Source organism: Nilaparvata lugens, chromosome 8, assembly GCF_014356525.2.
Source record: "Nilaparvata lugens isolate BPH chromosome 8, ASM1435652v1, whole genome shotgun sequence".
NCBI lineage: Eukaryota > Metazoa > Arthropoda > Insecta > Hemiptera > Delphacidae > Nilaparvata > Nilaparvata lugens.
In genome coordinates this window covers 46798832-46816949 of record NC_052511.1, presented here as the reverse complement: position 1 = coordinate 46816949, position 18118 = coordinate 46798832, and the positions used below count along the sequence as shown (strand labels likewise).

Genomic DNA, 18118 nt, shown 5'->3' with positions numbered 1-18118 from the left:
AATGCCTTCTATTGACGGTAGCTGATACAAAGGCTGTGCAAAGGCTAATAATAAACTTTCTTCTCGTGATATTTTTCAAAGTTTTTCGATTCGTATATCATCAAGCTATCAAAATGAAAAAGTTTTCTCAGGAAAACATTTTTTTCTGATCATTACTTTTTGAGATATGAGCGCCTAAAGTTTAAATTTCTGGGACAGAACATTTCAAATTCAGTAAGAGATAAATCCATGAGATTCAGTGGATTGATTCTTCATGGTATTTTCAATCCAGTAAAATAAAAATTTTCTAAAAATATCAATTTTAAAGATAGTTGTCAATTTACTAAAAAAAACTTTTATTTGAGTTATTTTTGGTAAATTGAATAACTTTTCCAAAAATTGATATTTTCAGATTTTTTTGTTTTACTAGATCAACAATACTATGAAGAATTCATCCTCTGAATCTCATGGATTTATCTCTTACCGAATTTGGAATGTTCTGTCCCAAAAATTTAAACTTTAGGCGCTCATATCTCAAAACGTAATGATCGGAAAAAAATGTTTTCCTGAGAAAATTTTTTCATTTTGATAGCTTGATGATATACAAATCGAAAAACTTTGAAAAATATCACGAGTAGAAAGTTTATTTTTAGCCTTTGCACAGCCTTAATATTGACTGTTCGTTCTAGTTTAAAATGATCAATTATAGCTTATTTTATTAAGCAAGAAATTATATCTATAAGTAATGAATTTTCATAATTAAGGTGAAATAAATTTTGTTAATTAAGTCACTCTCACTGTGTCTCACTCTCTTCTGTCTCATTCTATCTCTCTCCCTCTTTGTATTACTTTCTGTCTTTATCCTTCTCTCTCTTCTGTTACAATCTCTCTCTCTCTCTCTCTCTCTCTCTCTCAATATCTCAATATCTCTCTCTCTTTGGTAGAGAGTTAGTGGGAAGGTTACTTCGAATATTCTTTCCAAAGAATGGACATTGATTTGTCCAAAGCTCCGCCAATTTATGTAGATGCATAACAATATTATCTATTTAATCTATAGTTATTACATGTTGCTTTTTTCATATGATATACAGCTCAATAATTATTTTCTTAGTCTATATTTTGTAAATTCATCTACAATTTTGCTGTATTGTAAGCCAGTATATATTGTAATCTACATAAATAAAGTACAATCTCTCTCTCTCTCTCTCACGGTGTGTATTTGGTTTTGTGTGTGTGTGTGTGAGCTCACGCTCTGATGATAAATTAATGGCGCTTGAGTGCGAGTGAGAGAGATTAAGCGTGTGAGAGTAAGAGAGAGTGTTTGTTAGGGTCATAGTGGCGCCTAAACGTCCGGCCAGGTGTTGTGGGGTGGTGGGGGGTTTACCTGCCCCCCCCACAGGTGGGTGGCCCCCCCGAAAGTCTGAAGGGAAGGTACTTCCTTCCTTCATGATACTGTCTGGTGTGTGTGCTCCTTGTATAGTGTGTACTCACCTGCCTACCTTCTGATAGGGATTCAGTAGTTTCTGAAAATATGCCAGTCTCATGAAAAAACAATTTGAACAGCTTTAGTGTCACTAACCCTGAAGAGACACACTGGGGTGTTTCACACCCCAGGGATTTTTTTTTCTGTTCTGCAGTTGACAATATCAAACAGATTAATATGCCCAGTTTAAATCAGGTTTGTAGTATTGTCAACTACTCTCCACCACTTCCAGTCAGTAATAGCATTCTACAAGGTCACCAGCTCATCTTGTTCTTCGTTTGGGGTGTCTGACACCCCAGAGTGTCTTTTACGTAGGACTTTTATCAAACACTTTTATTACAACGATTTATTTGTATTGTCACTACGAATGTGGTATGGGATGATGGATCAGATTGGAATGAATGCTATGATTCTCTACAACTTGAGATTCAAAACAATAAAATGAAGAGACGTGAGTTTTTGATGAAGTTGTCATTGGCAATGATCAAGCCATTCGTTCAAACCGGATTAGGAGCTCCAACATTTAGGCGGAACATACGTACAGTACTTCTAAAATTAGTATAAATATTGATAAGCAGTGATTTACTTTTGATTTCTGTATGCACTTGGAACAAAAATGATTAAGATATGATGAAGTATGGTCCAAGTACTTGTTTTTCCATATTTTTCAAAGAAAAATGCAAAATTAAATTGGGGTGTTCAACACCCCAGTGTGTCTACTGAGTTAGCATGAAGTAAGTGTGTCTCTGTAGGGTTAACGTTAGTAGAAATGATAGGAGACCAGAGTTGCCAGTTCTCTTTCACCATCGCAATCTATAATATAGAGTTTGTGATTCAAGTTATTCTATAGTGAGGTCCACGTTATAATGACAGTGATTAGCAATGGTATTGCTATCCTTGTCTACCATTCAACAAAGCAGATAGCGCTATCTCTTTCTCGCTTTGCTCTGTTGGCAGATCGTCTTTTAGCAATGTAGAATTAATAAATAATTAACAAAATATTTCATCTTAATTATGAAAATTAAATTTGAAATTATTGAAAAATATAATTTCTTGGTTAACAAAATATAATTGATTATTTTAAGCGAGATTGAACAGTTTATATTAAGTACATCAATAAACCTGTATCAGCTACCGTCTATAGAAAGCATTGATAGAAAAGACAGAGGCAATTATATCTATTCATAATCTAACACAATCGATTTGACAACAGTGTGGACTTGGAAAAGGATGGAACTGTTTTGTCTAATGAGAGACAAGGATAGCTAACCAATGTTCATCAGGTGCTGACTTTATTTCCTGAATTTGACTAAAGTACTATACTGTGTTCACTATACTGAATTTACAGATGGAAATTACTGAGATATTACAATTATTCAAATGCTAATGAATTAATTATTATTAAACGAGATTGATTAAACAGAGATTGTCAGTTTGGTGTAAGGGTAAGCATTCCTGACCGGCAATTGGGAGGTACTGGGTTCGATTCCCGGGCTGACAAATAATTTTTGAATAGTAGCGCTCATCGAATTTCTATCAAGCTGTTTACCCTGTTGTCAATATTTGCAGTAGTAGAAGTCTTCGGGGTGAATTACAGCATTTAATTTGGATTTTCGTTTAGTAATAATAATATAATGAATTTCAATACTATACTGCTGATTTCTTATGAAAATTCTTGGGTTTCTTCCTTGGATGGTGACAGACCTCTTAAATATTTCTCGACCATGTATTTATGTGACCACCAATTTTATGATAGAAAATGCGAAGTCCTAACGCTTTAGATGGTTTGCAAAACGTTTCTAATTTGTGAAAATATAACCACCCAAACGACCTATAAACTAACTATTCTTTGTTAAAATATAACCACCTAAGTGACCTATAAACACAGAGTGCCTATAAACTACCTATTCTTTCATTAAATATAACCACTTAAATGACCCATAAACTCTACTTATTCTTTCTTAGAATATAACCACCTAAGTGACCTATAAACTACCTATTCTTTCATTAAATATAACCACCTAAACGACCCATAAACTGTCTATTCTTTGTTAAAATATAACCACCTAAGTGATCCATAAACTACCTATTCTTTCATTAAATATATAACCACCTAAACCACCCATAAACTACCTATTCTTTGTTAAAATATAACCACCTAAGTGACCTATAAACTACCTATTCTTTCATTAAATATAACCACCTAAACGACCTATAAACTACCTATTCTTTGTTAAAATATAACCTCCTAAACGACCTATTCTTTGGTAAAATATAACCACCCAAACTACCTATTCTTTGTTAAAATATAACCAAAATATTTTAATGAAATAGTAGCACAGAAGTAGTATCTTGATGAAGAAAATCAGTAGCACCATCTTGGATGAACTCTGTGCGTCATAATTTTTTGTTGAAAGTTAATCACTTTTCTGTCCTAATATAGGAAAATATGGAACCTTCAGTTTCAGAAATATTTTCTGAGACAATATTGAGCTGATTAATCTGTCTACAATTGTTATCATATTATATCACTCCTAAAAATAGTAACCTCTGATTTAGGTTATACCATAAATGGTATTGAAAATATTTTTAGTTTTTGTTCTCTCTAGTGTGAGAAACTCTTGAGACTGTCAGAATCAGTTAAATGGAAAACATTGATTGTTTTTTATAAGAAATCCTGACATTTTGAAGTGAAATTATGATACAGTGGTTTGTCTATTCTGTAGCATAGAAGCATGAAGACAACGTATTATGTTTTTGTTTGAAATGCAAGTAGTGAAATTCGACCAAATTTATGGCAATTTAATTATTGCAACAGGCTGTTATCTCTGCAGTGGGATGACTTTCAACTGTCAGTATTGTTTGAACGGGAAGTGTTTGTGTAGTTAATCAGGAATTCTGACAGTTTAAAGTGAATTTTACCATAGTTATGACCTTGGTTTATCATTAATATTTCTTTGGCTGTTATCAGTGACAGCTGCAAAAATGAACGATATGGGAATAGTTTGCTTTTTTGATAGAATTTAATGGCAATCTAATGTACTGATTAATGATTTATGGAAGTGGGTTTTTGTGTTTAATGTAATAAATTATGATTAAAATTGAAGAAAAAGAGTAAAATTGTCAATTGTTCATGATTGATATGTCTGGTTGATTTGTTTTTTGTTTGATTCTTGGCTCTTGTATGAGGTTGCTCTAATGAGAGATTCAAGTATATCTGTCAGCATCGGTTGTATGGGGGAGGCATTAATGTTTGTTATGAGGAAAGCTGAACGTTTAATGTGGATCCCGGTTTTTCTCGGTTATTGATTTTTTTGTCACCCTGTGTGATAGTATATTGTTGGTGAGGATAAAATTCAATTTGAGAATGACTTTTGGTCTCATTTTTTTGGGTTTGTCTGTTGGTTTTATTGATTTAAATCACAGTTTTTGTCACTGAATGAATTTGATGTTGATTAGGTGTAGATAAAGTTGGAAATAAGGGGATTTATGTTTGAAATTCGTTGTGTGTGGAGTTAGAATTGATGAAATATTGTAGATCTAGAAAGTTGAATAGATATGAAACTTTAATTGAAACTTAATATATGAAATGAATATTAAATTTAATATGAAACTTTAACATAGCTGTTGTAGCTATGGTGAAAGTGATATTTTCGAGCTCAAAATTTAAGTGATTTTATTCTATATTTTGTGAATATTTGAAGTTTGGTTTTTGTTTTAACGGAAGTTTCATTATCAATTTATCTAAATTTGAAATTCTTTTGTTTTATTCTGATTCATAGTTTCAGATTGAAGATTTGGTGTTGAAATTGAAGTGAACATAACCTACATGATATTTGGACAATTTGTGACAAAATCAGGAAATTGAAGAAGTTTTGGGCAATAGCCTGTTTTTTCTTTTCCGACTATTGTATTGTTCGCTCTATCTAATAAATAAATTAATAAGTTTGAATGATTAGGAATTTATTTCTTCTTTGTCTAGTTTTCAATTTTTATATTTAATATTGTTTGAAATACAGCTGTTTACTGTATACTAGTATTTTTCGAATAAATTAATCATTGAAATATCAAGCGTTGATTTTATCAATGGGGAATGTATTCAAATTGGAGTAAATCTTCCTAGAATATATATATAGTAGAATACCAGCAGGGTATCCTTGCGGAGCACGGGTCTAATTAAGAACTTGACAAACTGAAAACTTGATCTCCTGAAATCTTGTAGAATTTAGAATATGCCTATAACCATCCTCAATAAATTGAGAGTCTATATGCAAAATTTCAAGTTGAGTAGTTGAGACATGATTATGTGTCATTCGTGAATTTCCTATTCCGAACTGAAAACTTGACCCACTGAAATCTTGAAGAATTTAAAATAGGCCTTTAACCATCCTTGGTAAATTGAGTATCTATTTGCAAAATTTCAAGTTACTCAGTTGAGTAGTTGAGACGTGATGATGCGTCATTCATTATTTATTTCCCATCCCGTACATGTGCAAGCCAATTCTTTCCTTTATCATATTATAGACAAGCTGAAAACTGGACGTAATGAAATGTTGAAGAATTCAAAATAGGCCTATAACCATCCTCGGTAAATTGAGTATCTATGTGCAAAATTTCAAGTCAATCAGTTGAGTAGTTGAGACGTGATGATGCGTCATTCGTGAATTTCCTATCCCCGTACATGTGCAAGCCAGTTCTTTCCTTTATCATATTATAGACAAGCTGAAAACTGGACGTAATGAAATGTTGAAGTATTCGAAATAGGCCTATAACCATCCTCGCTAAATTTCGAATCTATTTGCAAAATTTCAAGTCAATCAGTTGAGTAGTTGAGACGTGATGATGTGTCATTCGTGAATTTCCTATCCCGTACATGTACAAGCCAGTTCTTTCGTTTATTATAATATAGATTTTCAAAAATATAGTGTATAATATAGTAGTCTTTTTTGAATCAATCGTGATGTTATCAATGTAGGAATGCATTAAAATTGAGTGAATTTCTTCACTAGAATATCTGAAATATTAATATAGGTTTTGCATCTTATCTTGGGGGCCTAGTTGCATTGTAAATAGACTGTTTATGGAATCTGTTGGCTTTCTAAATGGAATATAGAATAGAATGACTGCCTTCATTTTATACCTGGGAGGGCGAAGTTAGGGCGCAGTCGGCCCTCTCTTACACTTAACCCTCAACAAATATGGTAGTAAATTATAAGGTTTGATGTGATATATCATAGTGAGGTCCACGTTATAATGACAGTATTTGATTAACACTGGTGTTGCTATCCTTGTCTATCATTCGACAAAGTAGATAAACGCTATCCTTTTCTAGCTCCGCAACGTTGCCATTTTGAACAAATATAGTGGTATTGACAATATCAACATCTTATTCTTTCAGCCTTCACCAATAATACAAAATTTCAATGGTTTTGAAGCATCAAAGTTGAAAAATCTACTTTGTGAAAATAATTGAGAACTGTGAAATTTTGTGAAGTTGAGAAGTTGATATTGTGGTAATTATTCATATTAAATGAAAAACACTAAGAAATTGTCAAAAAACCATAGATTTATTCATACTTAGAAAGACCGGTTTCGGTTATTACACCATTGTCAATCTCTGATAAACTTTTTCATTCAACTACAAGACTTCTATTTCGGACTATGTGTAACCTTACCTAAATTTGGGAGAGGAACAGCACAAGGTTACCTTATTTTTCCTCTCCGTATCATTTTGATGATTTACTTATTGTATCAATCAATAAAGAATAAAAATATCAATGAGTAGAAGAATAATAGAGGAAAGTGAAAACCCTTTAAATTTCTCCAAAAAATGTATATGTTTTCCAAATACTTTGATCCAGTATTTCCAATGTATTTGACACAAATACTAGTAGTTCTGTGAACACTAGACCTCACGCAGTATTCTCATCCACAAGTAACTGATTGAAACTATAGACCTAATCACTTGTCAGCTGATTTATGATGAATAATTCTATAGTCTGATTTTTACTCGAATATTGGTGTATGAAGGAGGCTCCTTTTTCCTTTTATATTATCCTTGAAATGCAAAATTTCCAAAAACCTTGTATATTCGTCGACGCGCAATTAAAAAAGGAACATATCTCTCAAATTTCATGAAAATCTATTACCGCGTTTCGCCGTAAATGCGCAACATTTAAACATTAAGAGAAATGCCAAACCGTCGACTTGAATCTTAGACTTCACTTCGCTTGGTCAATTATGATCGTATAATCTCATATGATACAAAGTATCTGTGTATCATTCTAGAGGATACACAACTACAGTCCCCGTATCATCGTGAGTATCCTTTCTGTAGCACGTTGGTGGCGCCTTCCCACAACTGCTGCACGGTTGCCAAGTGATTATTGGGATGAGAATGTGGAAAGCATGAGGCGCCAGGTCTCCTTATCACTTTTCTCTCTCTCTCTCACTCACTCACTCTCTCTCTCTCTCCCACTGTTTTTCTCCTCTTTTTCTCCCGCCGACTGTCTGTACGATTTCCGTAGACTAAATTACTGGTGCGCTGCGCATCGGAACAAAAGAATTACTCGAATTTTTTGTGGCTTTTTACGAGTCTCTCACGTGGATTTTATTTTCTCTGGCGCTCGTAATTGTTGTGGATAGTGTGGTATTATTAAAATTCAAGGGTTTTTGATGGTAGTTTGTGAGGGTTTTGTGTTGCGCTAGTAATGTTTGGGATTATTTTCAGGGTGGGAATTTGTTTTCAATTTGGGAGATGATCGTATAATAGGGGACAATCATAGACTTGTGGGAGACTGTAGTATAATCAATATTATTATAGTCATATAGGAGAAAAATTATAGTAGACTTTTATTGTGGACAATTGTAGACTTATAGTGGACTTGTAGGAGACTATAGTAGAAACAAATATTATTGACCGAGCGAAGTTAGGTCTAAGATTCAAGTCGACGGTTTGGCATTAATTTCTCTTAATGTTTGAATATTTAAATGTTTATATGTTGCGCATTTACGTCGAAACGCGGTAATAGATTTTCATGAAATTTGACAGGTACGTTCCTTTTTTAATTGCGCGTCGACTTATATACAAGGTTTTTGGAAATTATGCATTTCAAGGATAATAAAAAAGGAAAAAGGAGCCTCCTTCATACGCCAATATTAGAGTAAAAATCAGACTATAGAATTATTTATCATAAATCAGCTGACAAGTGATTACACAGATGTGTGGAGAAGCCAGTTTATTGCTGTATTTTTATAAGGTCTATAGTCTCAATCAGGTAGTAGTGGATGAGAATACTGCGTGAGGTCTACTGTTCACAGAACTACTAGTAGACTTATAGGAGACAATAATAGTAGATGATCTTATACATGATAGGAGACAATCATAGACGAATATAACACTAGTAGAAACAATTATTATAGATGTTGGCCTATAGGAGACAATATTATTATAGACTAGCTGGTAACCCGTGCTCCGCAACGGTAATTTTAATTAAAAACATCACAATCTAAAAACATGAAGTAATGAAATCTTGAAGAATTGAAAATAGGCCTTCAATCAACCACGGTAAACTGAGAATATATATGCAAAATTTTAATTTAATCAGTCGAGTAGTTTACTTGGGCACTGAAAGGGTGATTTTTGAAAGATGACTCCTTGGGAAACCCCCGAACTTGTGTGATGAGTCAGTGTACATTTTATGCGTGATTAGGCGACGCATTTATGCGTGAGACGCACTCAGATAGACGCATTAATGCGCCAAGGCGCCTCACGCACTTACACCTTCCCGTGACGTCATTTGAGTGACTCAATATATTTTCAACATCACTCCTTGTTGACGATTAGTGTGTTGTTCCAAAGTAGTAGATTCGGATTGTAAAGTCAGCACCTGATTAGTTGCTATCCTTGTCTGTAATCAGACAAAGCTGATAGCTCTATCCTTTTCCAACTACGCACTGTTTCAGATAGTTTTCCAACAATGTAGAGATATGACCATATTCTTCAATAATAACCATAGTGAGGTCCACGTTATAATGGCAGTGTTTGATTAGCAATGGTATTGCTATCCTTGTCTTTCATCCAACAAGGCGGATAGCGCTATCTCTCTCTCGCTTTGCTCTGTTGTCAGATCGTTTTCTAACAATGTAGAAATGTAATTAATCAACAAAATATTAAATTTCGATCTTGAAAATTTATAATTGAATCGTTGAAAAATATATTTATTGACGAATAACATAAAATTGATCATTTAAAACAATAATGAATAGTTAATATTACATCAGATGTACTGGTGTCAGCTATCTTCTATAGAAGGCAGTGGTAAGGCAGAGAATCGGCACCGCTGTTCTCTCATCTTCCTCCACTGCAATTACAACATGGACTTCACTATGTGTACAAAATATTCAATCTAAATTATGGAAATCTACTATTTGATATTGAAAAATAGATTATCTTGACGATTAAATATCCTATTATATTAAGCATGCAATTTCAGTATTTTTATATCTGGTTATTCATTTATATTTATATCTGGTTATTTATGTTCAACGGATCTCGAAAACGGCTCTAACGATTTTCACTAAATTTGGAACATACTGTAGTAGGTTTATGATATAAAAATTCGATTGCACTAGCTCTCATCCTTGGGAAAACTCGCTGAACGACATTAAAAGGATAATTCATCCTTGGCTGAAACATCTGTGGATAGTAAAGAAGTGAGTGAGCGAGTGAGTATGTGAAAAATCAAAATATCGCATCCCCGAAATTCATAAGATGACATATAGCCAGCTGTGAAATATAAACACGATCATTCTAGAGAATTGTGGTCTGTTTATCAATAAATAAAAATAAAGAAAGAAGCTCGGTGCCCCGATATTAATTTATTATTCAAAAACAATAATGAACAGTTGATATTACATCAGATATACCGGTATCAGTAATCTTTTATAGAAGGCAATGACAAGGCAGAGAATCGGCAACGCTGTATCTTTCTTCAATGCCATTGTAACGTGGATGTCACTATTGTCTGGTGACACGTGACTCTATATATACATAGCAGTGATTAACTAACCATAGGCGCCATAGATATAGTTGTATATGATTGGAGGCGCCAGTGGGGGATTTTTGCAGCCGGCGAGCGAAAAGGGCTCTTATTTTTGGGGTTTTAGGGCAGGGGTTTGTGGGGTTTAAGGGGTAGGGTCTGTGTTTTGGAAAGGGCTGGCAGGTGTCTGTGTTGGTGTGTGTGTGCGTGTGCATGTAGACAGACTCGTCAAAAGGGAGCCGAAGGGCTCTTGAATGATTATGATGATGATGATGATGATGATGATGATGATGATGATGATGATGATAATGACAATGACTAAGAGGATGGAAGAAAGAATAAGGTGAGGTTGAAGAATGGTAGAAAGAAGAGAGAGGTTAGAGTAGTTGGTAGAGAGGATAATTATGAAGAAGAAAAATGAAGAGGAAGGAAGAAAGATTATAAGGAGTTGGGGAAGGAGGAAAAAGAGGAAGGATACTTTATAAGGAGAAGAAGAAAAAAGGGAGAAGGAGATAATGTGAAAAAGGAAGAAGAACAAGATGGAGAAGGAGGAGGTGAAGATGAAGAAAAATTAAGAAACAGAAAGGAGAATTATAGAGAAGAAGAAAATGGAGGAAGAGGAAAAGAAGTCAGGAGAAAACGAAGACGACGAAGAAGAATTCTATGATGATGATGATATGATGATGATGATGATAGATTGATAGAAAATTTATAATATGTTACCACCTTGTAATATAGTGAAGACTAATTCAGCATTTCAAATGACATTATAATGGTGTATATATCTGTCGCCAACAGTTGTGACCTTTAGATGTGATTAGAAATTCTTGTCGATATTCTGTTGTTTTTTTTCTACCCTTTAGGGGTTTGAGACTTGAAAGAAACCCTTTGGCACTCGTTTTGGATCTTTTATAGTTAGGTCCAGGTTATAAAGGCATTATTTGATTGACATTAGTGTTGCTGTCCTTGTCTATCATTCGATAAAGCCGATAACGCTATCCTTTTCTAGCTCCGCAACGTTGGTAGATCGTTTTCAACTATATAGAAATATAATAACAAAAATATCTTATCTCGAGTATCAGAAAATATATAATAAAATCATTGTTTTTAACAAATGAATATATTTAACAAAATATTTATTCTCAATTATGGAAATTGATAGTTTTAATCATTGAGAAATATTTTTCTTGAAGAATAAAACGTAAATGATTATTTAAAACAAGAATGAACAGTTAATATTACATAAGATAAACCGGTATCCTCTATAGAAGACAGTGGCAAGGCAGAGAATCGGCAACGCTTTTCTCCTATCTTTCTCCACTGTCATTATAACGTGGACCTCACTATACAATGTTAATTTTACTGAACTTGAACATTTTTTTTGGGAGGAAGTTTTATTGTTTAGTTAATAGTTTGGCCACCAGATGGCGGTGTCAATTATTATTGGCAGCAGTCGCGTTTGTGACGTCATCATAATATTGTTGACGGTGGGTTGGGGGGGAGAATAGAGGGGGGGGACCTGGCGCCGTTTGTCCGAAAACCCGTAATACTTATTTTTATCATGCACTCCTCTTCAACTCTATCCTCCTCTTCCTCTTCCTCCTCCTACTCCTTCAACTCCTATTCTTCTCCTTCATCATCTTGTTGTTGTTCTTCTTCCTCATTTCATCACATTTTTCTTCTCCTCCTTCTCCTCCTATTCTTCTCCTTCATCATCTTGTTGTTCTTCTTCCTCATTTCATCACATTTTTCTTCTCCTATTCAATTCTCCTTCATCATCTTATTGTCTTCTTCTTCCTCTTTTCATCACATATTTTCTCCTCTGATTCTTCTCCTTCATCATCTTGTTTCTCTTTCTCTTTCCATCACCTTCTTTCTCTTGTTCTTCGTGTTTGTCGTTTATTATTATTCGTCTTTTCCGAATGTTGGCGTATCCCATCTTTTAAATTTATTCATATTTATTTAGTCATATAAAATAGCCTTCTTCAAAACCTACTCTAGAACATGGTAAGCCATAGTGGAGTAGGTCAATTTCCACACAGAATACACTGAACATGTAGAGGACACATTATAAGAACATTATAAGAATTGTAAAAACATTATACACATTATTTTGAAGTTATACATAACCTAACTATATTTGGACTGTTGTATAAATTAGAATTGGAACGTTTTGGGCGATTTAGCCTGTGGTACTTTTCTGTAAGTTGTGTAATTCTGAATGATTGAATAAATAAATAAATAAATTATAAGAAATTTTTATTGTAACTAACTATTGTATGTAATTGTAAATTATCTAATATTTTCTGTAATTGATGTAGTAGTTTTAGTTTTTTTTGGGGGGGAAATAAACATTTATTTATTTATTCATATGAAATGTCACACACACTTGTTAAAGACACGAGGCGCCATTGTGATTCAAAAAAATCTTCAACTGTTTTTTCTTTTTGCAATGTTGGTGTGCTATTTCATGCATATTATTTTCTCGACATTTTAATCTAATTCCCTCAATTCTCTGTTGATTTCTAGGCGACCGTTGCAGTTCGGAATGGTGTCGTCTGGCCTACTGGGAGCTGTCACGGCGTGTCGGCCGGCAGTACGGTGTGAACCGGCCCACAATCGACGTGTTCTGGGACGAGCCGCGCGGCGACGGTCTCTGTCTGGCCGCACTGGCGATGCACAGCTTTTCGCCGCAGAACGCGGTCAATTGCACCGGTGGCGGCTCGCCGACGCACGCTCAGAACGCGGCCAACTGCAGCGGCTCACCGGTGAACAACAACTGTGCGACTGCGCAGAACAACAATGTGATGTCGCCGCCCCCCTCTCCGCCTGATCAACACACGCCCGATGTGGTCAGACGGGCTAGGGAGAAGATTGGACGAGGTTGGTTGAAATTGAAATAATTGTAAATTTTATTTTATTCTTCTTCGTTCACAGTGTACAACAAACATTAAATTCAGTAGCTGCAAATATGTAGCAAATTTGAACATTTTCTGCTCTTGAAAAAGCTGAGAAAACGCCAATTTTGGGCGTATCTTCGGCGTAATTCTCAACACCTTATACAACATTGTACACCTTAAGGTGCGTACAGATTTACGCGCCGCGAACATGAGCAATTCACTTTTAATCAGCTGATGCCAAGCTTTTTATATCTGTATCTTATAGTTTCTTATGCTATATCGTTTCTGTAAAAATACAGATATAGTCAGCTGATTAAAAAGTGAATTGTTCATGTTCGCAGCGCGTATATCTGTACGCACCTTTAGCTGAAGTGTACAACAAACATTAAAATCATGTAGCAAATTTAAACATTTTCTTCTCTTGAAAAAGCAAGGAAAACGCCAATTTTGGGCGTATCTTTGGCGTAATTCTCAACACCTTATACAACTTATATATTACAACAACACCTTATATATATAATTTATTTATTTATTTATTATAACATTGTAAACCTTAGCTGAACCGAAGTACTGTAAAAAGTCCATAAGATCGTGGCAGTTTTCATGACAGAACAACCTCTCAATAACGAATACCTCTTTGCAGCAATTTTTTTCTCGTGATAATCGACGTTGTTAAACAGAGGTTCAACTGTAGTTCATGAAAAAGCTTAGAAAACACAGAAAAACACTGTAAAACCTCCTATCTTGAGTGTAATTGCAAAGTCCTCTCAGGACAAAATTTCTAGACCCTAGCTGAACTTCTGTTCAAAATTTGAACAATTTTTGCCTATTAGTTCTTGAAAAAGCTAATATTTTTAGCGTATCCTTGGAAATTTTTTCAACCCTGTTCTTAGTGTGCCACTAGAATCTTGGCCTCCAATTCTGCAACAACGGAAGAATTGAAAGCAAAGATTCGAGAAGCGATTTCAAATTCCAGTTGTAATGTTACGTCAAACCATGGACAATGTGATGAAGAGACTACAGGATTGTATGTGTAAAAAAGGAATACGGCAAGATTTCATCTTCAAAAAATGAATATTACGGTATTATTTATTCTAAAATGGCATTATTTTTACTATTGAATGTTATGAAAAACTTTATTTAAAGATTTGTTTTTCTTGAAATTATTCAACTTTCAAAATTTCCCGTTTCTCTGGAACACTCTGTATAATAGGATATAGATTCTAATGCATTTTTCCACTCGTTAATTTTCAATTTGGCTGATATTTTGTCAATTTGTTTTAGGTGTAACACTGTGCCTAGAATCGGACGGTGTGTGGGCGTATAATCGGAGTGAATCGCCCATGTTTGTGCACTCGCCCTCCTTCATGGACGACCCCGACTGTTCCCCACCTCCGCCCTCGCACTACTCACCCTCGGCCCCACTCCTGGTGCAGCGGGTGCCTCCCGGCCACTGTCTCAACGTGTTTGTCAGGCCGCATTGTACATGTCCTACAGGTCAGATATTCAACAGTCTGGAGAAAAGATAGCATAAGAAGATATCCCTTGGTATAAGGCGTTCATGTTCCAAACTAATTTTGTATTGAGTATAATCATAGAGAAACAATAGCATAAGTAGATATCCCATGGTATAGGGCGTTTATGTCGCAACTAATAGAGAAAAGATAGCATAAGAAGATATCCCTTGGTATAAGGCGTTCATGTTCCAAACTAATTTTGTATTGAGTATAATCATAGAGAAACAATAGCATAAGTAGATATCCCATGGTATAGGGCGTTTATGTCGCAACTAATAGAGAAAAGATAGCATAAGAAGATATCCCTTAGTATAAGGCGTTTATGTTCCAAACTAATTTTCTATTGAGTATAATCATGGAGAAACCATAGCATAAGTAGATAACCCATGGTATAGGGCGTTTATGTCGCGACTTTTACTGTTATCTCAAGCTGATAGTCCACGTAGTTCTTTCCTGTGAAGCTTTATGACGTTGGTAGTCTCCCATATTGTGCCGTTCATACACTCTTACCCGGTCAAAACATAAAAATCGACAATAATCGACAGTAATCGGCTTGAGATAACAGTAAAAGTTGCGACATAAACGACCTATACCATGGGATATCTACTTACGCTATTGTTTCTCTATGCTCATACTGTACCGTTCTTACACACTAACTCAACCAAAACAGTAATAATAGACAGTAGTCGACCGTAATCAGTTTGAGTTGACAAAAACTCTGCTTCTAATTTGGAACACGAACGCCCTATACCATGGGATATCTTCTTATGCTTTTTTCTATGGTATAATTCTATTCTCCATCTTATAAAGTAAATGATGAGGTTGCGGACATACAGAGAGTTATCTGGGATACTATAGGTCTCTATGTCTATATCTTAGAGAGAAAGACTTGAATATGTCTTTTCTGAGAGAGCTTGATCTAAGATACAGATTTAAAAACCCATGGAATCGTGGGAAGTTTTAATCGTAGTTAATTTCACAAGAACCAATCAGAGAAGCCGTCTCTAAAAAGCCTTCTCGGATTGGTTCTCGTGGAAATAACCACGATCAAAATTTAACCGGCTTTTGTGCAACTGGGCTCTAGTATTAATTTTTGGTGAAGCTATGGGCCAGTTCTGTGTACATGTAATGTGGTAAATTTTCCGGCCTGGTACAGTTCCAATTATCTGAGCTCTCATTGGTCGATTGAATTGTAGTCTGCTTGCTTCTCTGCGCATGCGCTGATAGTTTGTTTACTATAGCATAACCATAGAATACATAACCAACAAAATAATGTTAGATAACCATTCGTTAAATGAATTATTCTTTCTTTATAGACAATTTGAGAGTAATGGAATGAGAGAAATGCACACTTTTCTAGACGGTAGGTTTGTAAAACAGCCTTTATTCATTCACGCAGCTAGTAAACGACACATTTTAGTGTAAATCAACTTTATATGTGCGCGCCAACGATTTTGAAATGGCGTTCCATGGGAGCATTTTGCACTAGTCACGTGATGGAACAATTTACGATTGGAACTGGAACAATTTACTGTACACAGAACGTACACTATGTGAGAACAGTTTATTGAACCTTCAGCATTATTTAATCGATTGATTCGTTTCAATTTTATATAAGCAGGTAACGCCACAGTCACAGTGCTCTATTATAACAACAGAATTCAATCCGTTACATTAATTGATTGTTTTGTTTGATTTTTAGGTGATCAGGTAACGTCACCGGGCGTTACGTCACGCTGCGACTGCGTTACGCCTGCCTCGGCGCATGCGCGTACAATCACAACGCCAGCGGGTCCAGTAGACCCCAACTCCGTCCGCATCAGCTTCGTCAAGGGCTGGGGACCCAAGTACTCCCGCCAGGAGGTCACCGCTTGCCCCACTTGGCTCGAGGTACTGCTAGCACCGTGTAGGTGATGTCCGGTGTAGGGTGGACTTAGAGGACTCGTCTGATGTGCAGGGGCCTTAGAAAACGTTTGATGAGTTGGTGGATTGGACTTAGATTGAATTGTACAGTGTGTGAGGGCGTTGTTTGGTGCCTTATATGTGATGTCCGGTGTAGGGTGGCCTTACAGGACTAGTGTGATGTGTAGGGGGCCTTGAAATACGTTTGGTAAGTTGGTGGAGTATAATAAAATAGTTGAAAACGTTTAATAGGTGGTCTTGGAGGACTTAGAATGAATTGTGAAGTGTTTAAGGGCCTTAGGTTGCTTCTATAGTGAGGTCCACGTTATAATGACAGTATTTGTCTATCATTCGACAAAGCCGGTGGTACTATCCTTTTCTAGGTCCACAACAATGCCAATTATGTTTTTGACAGTGTAGAATAGTTATTTGTGCAACTAGTGCACAAAGTGACAGTTTGCTGCACCGAAAGAAACGTTTACGCACGAGCCGTAGGCGAGGGCGGAATGGTTTCTTGAGTGCAGCAGAGGAACTTTGCGCACGTATTTCACATTAAATTTTTCCTACAGTTAGTATGCAGAGAATCGGCATCGCTATTCTTCTATCTTTATCCACTGCCATTATAACGTGAACCACACTATAGAAACAGAGATCAAGAACGGGCCTCAGTATCTAAAGAACTGGTCTCATATATGAGCTTTAATGTCCAGGCAGAAAAATATTTTAACAAAATTGACTGTGTATAGATTGAAAGAATTATATGGTTGGATAACCTCCATAGAATTGAATATATTGGTCTAAAAGAAATCGCAACGTTTAAAGGGGTACAAGAAATATATAGCTCAGGGTTGATTAGTATGGAGATATTGTCATTGGTTTGTTAAGTTTGGGGGTTTGAAATTTTGCTTGTTGAGAGTTATATTTTGATTTTTCTGAACCCTTAAACTGTAACAAATAGATGACAATATCGTTGGTTAGGGTTAGGACTGTTTGAAATTACACTGATAAGTACTGTAAGTATAATGAGCACGGTTTTGCTATCACGGCTTCCTATGTGCTTTGCCTTAACTCGCCTTAATAAATATTTGAAAAAATGTGAAAATTGATGATTGTATGTTTTTAAAATTGTGAAAAATCGATTCACACGCTGCCATTACGTTTAGGAAAACAAAAATTGTAACATAAATTTAGTCCAGACTTGTTCACGGTCCATATTTGTTCGAAAACTTTGATTGGGTAAAAGATAGGAGACGGGGCCGCACTAGGCTATCGTTCCAAAAAGGTGCATCCTCTAAC

The 18118-nt window shown here is 35.4% G+C and overlaps 1 protein-coding gene across 1 annotated transcript in view; it reads left to right on the top strand.

Annotated features, from left to right (window-relative positions):
- LOC111044286 (mothers against decapentaplegic homolog 6) overlaps nt 1-17228 on the top strand; it is a 73720-nt gene extending 56492 nt beyond the window's left edge. Inside the window, 3 exon segments of the mRNA XM_039435166.1 lie at nt 13033-13386; nt 14688-14900; nt 16623-17228. Coding sequence (XP_039291100.1) covers nt 13033-13386; nt 14688-14900; nt 16623-16834 — 779 coding nt within the window. The 3' untranslated portion in view covers nt 16835-17228.
- The last annotated feature ends 890 nt before the right edge of the window (nt 17229-18118 follow it).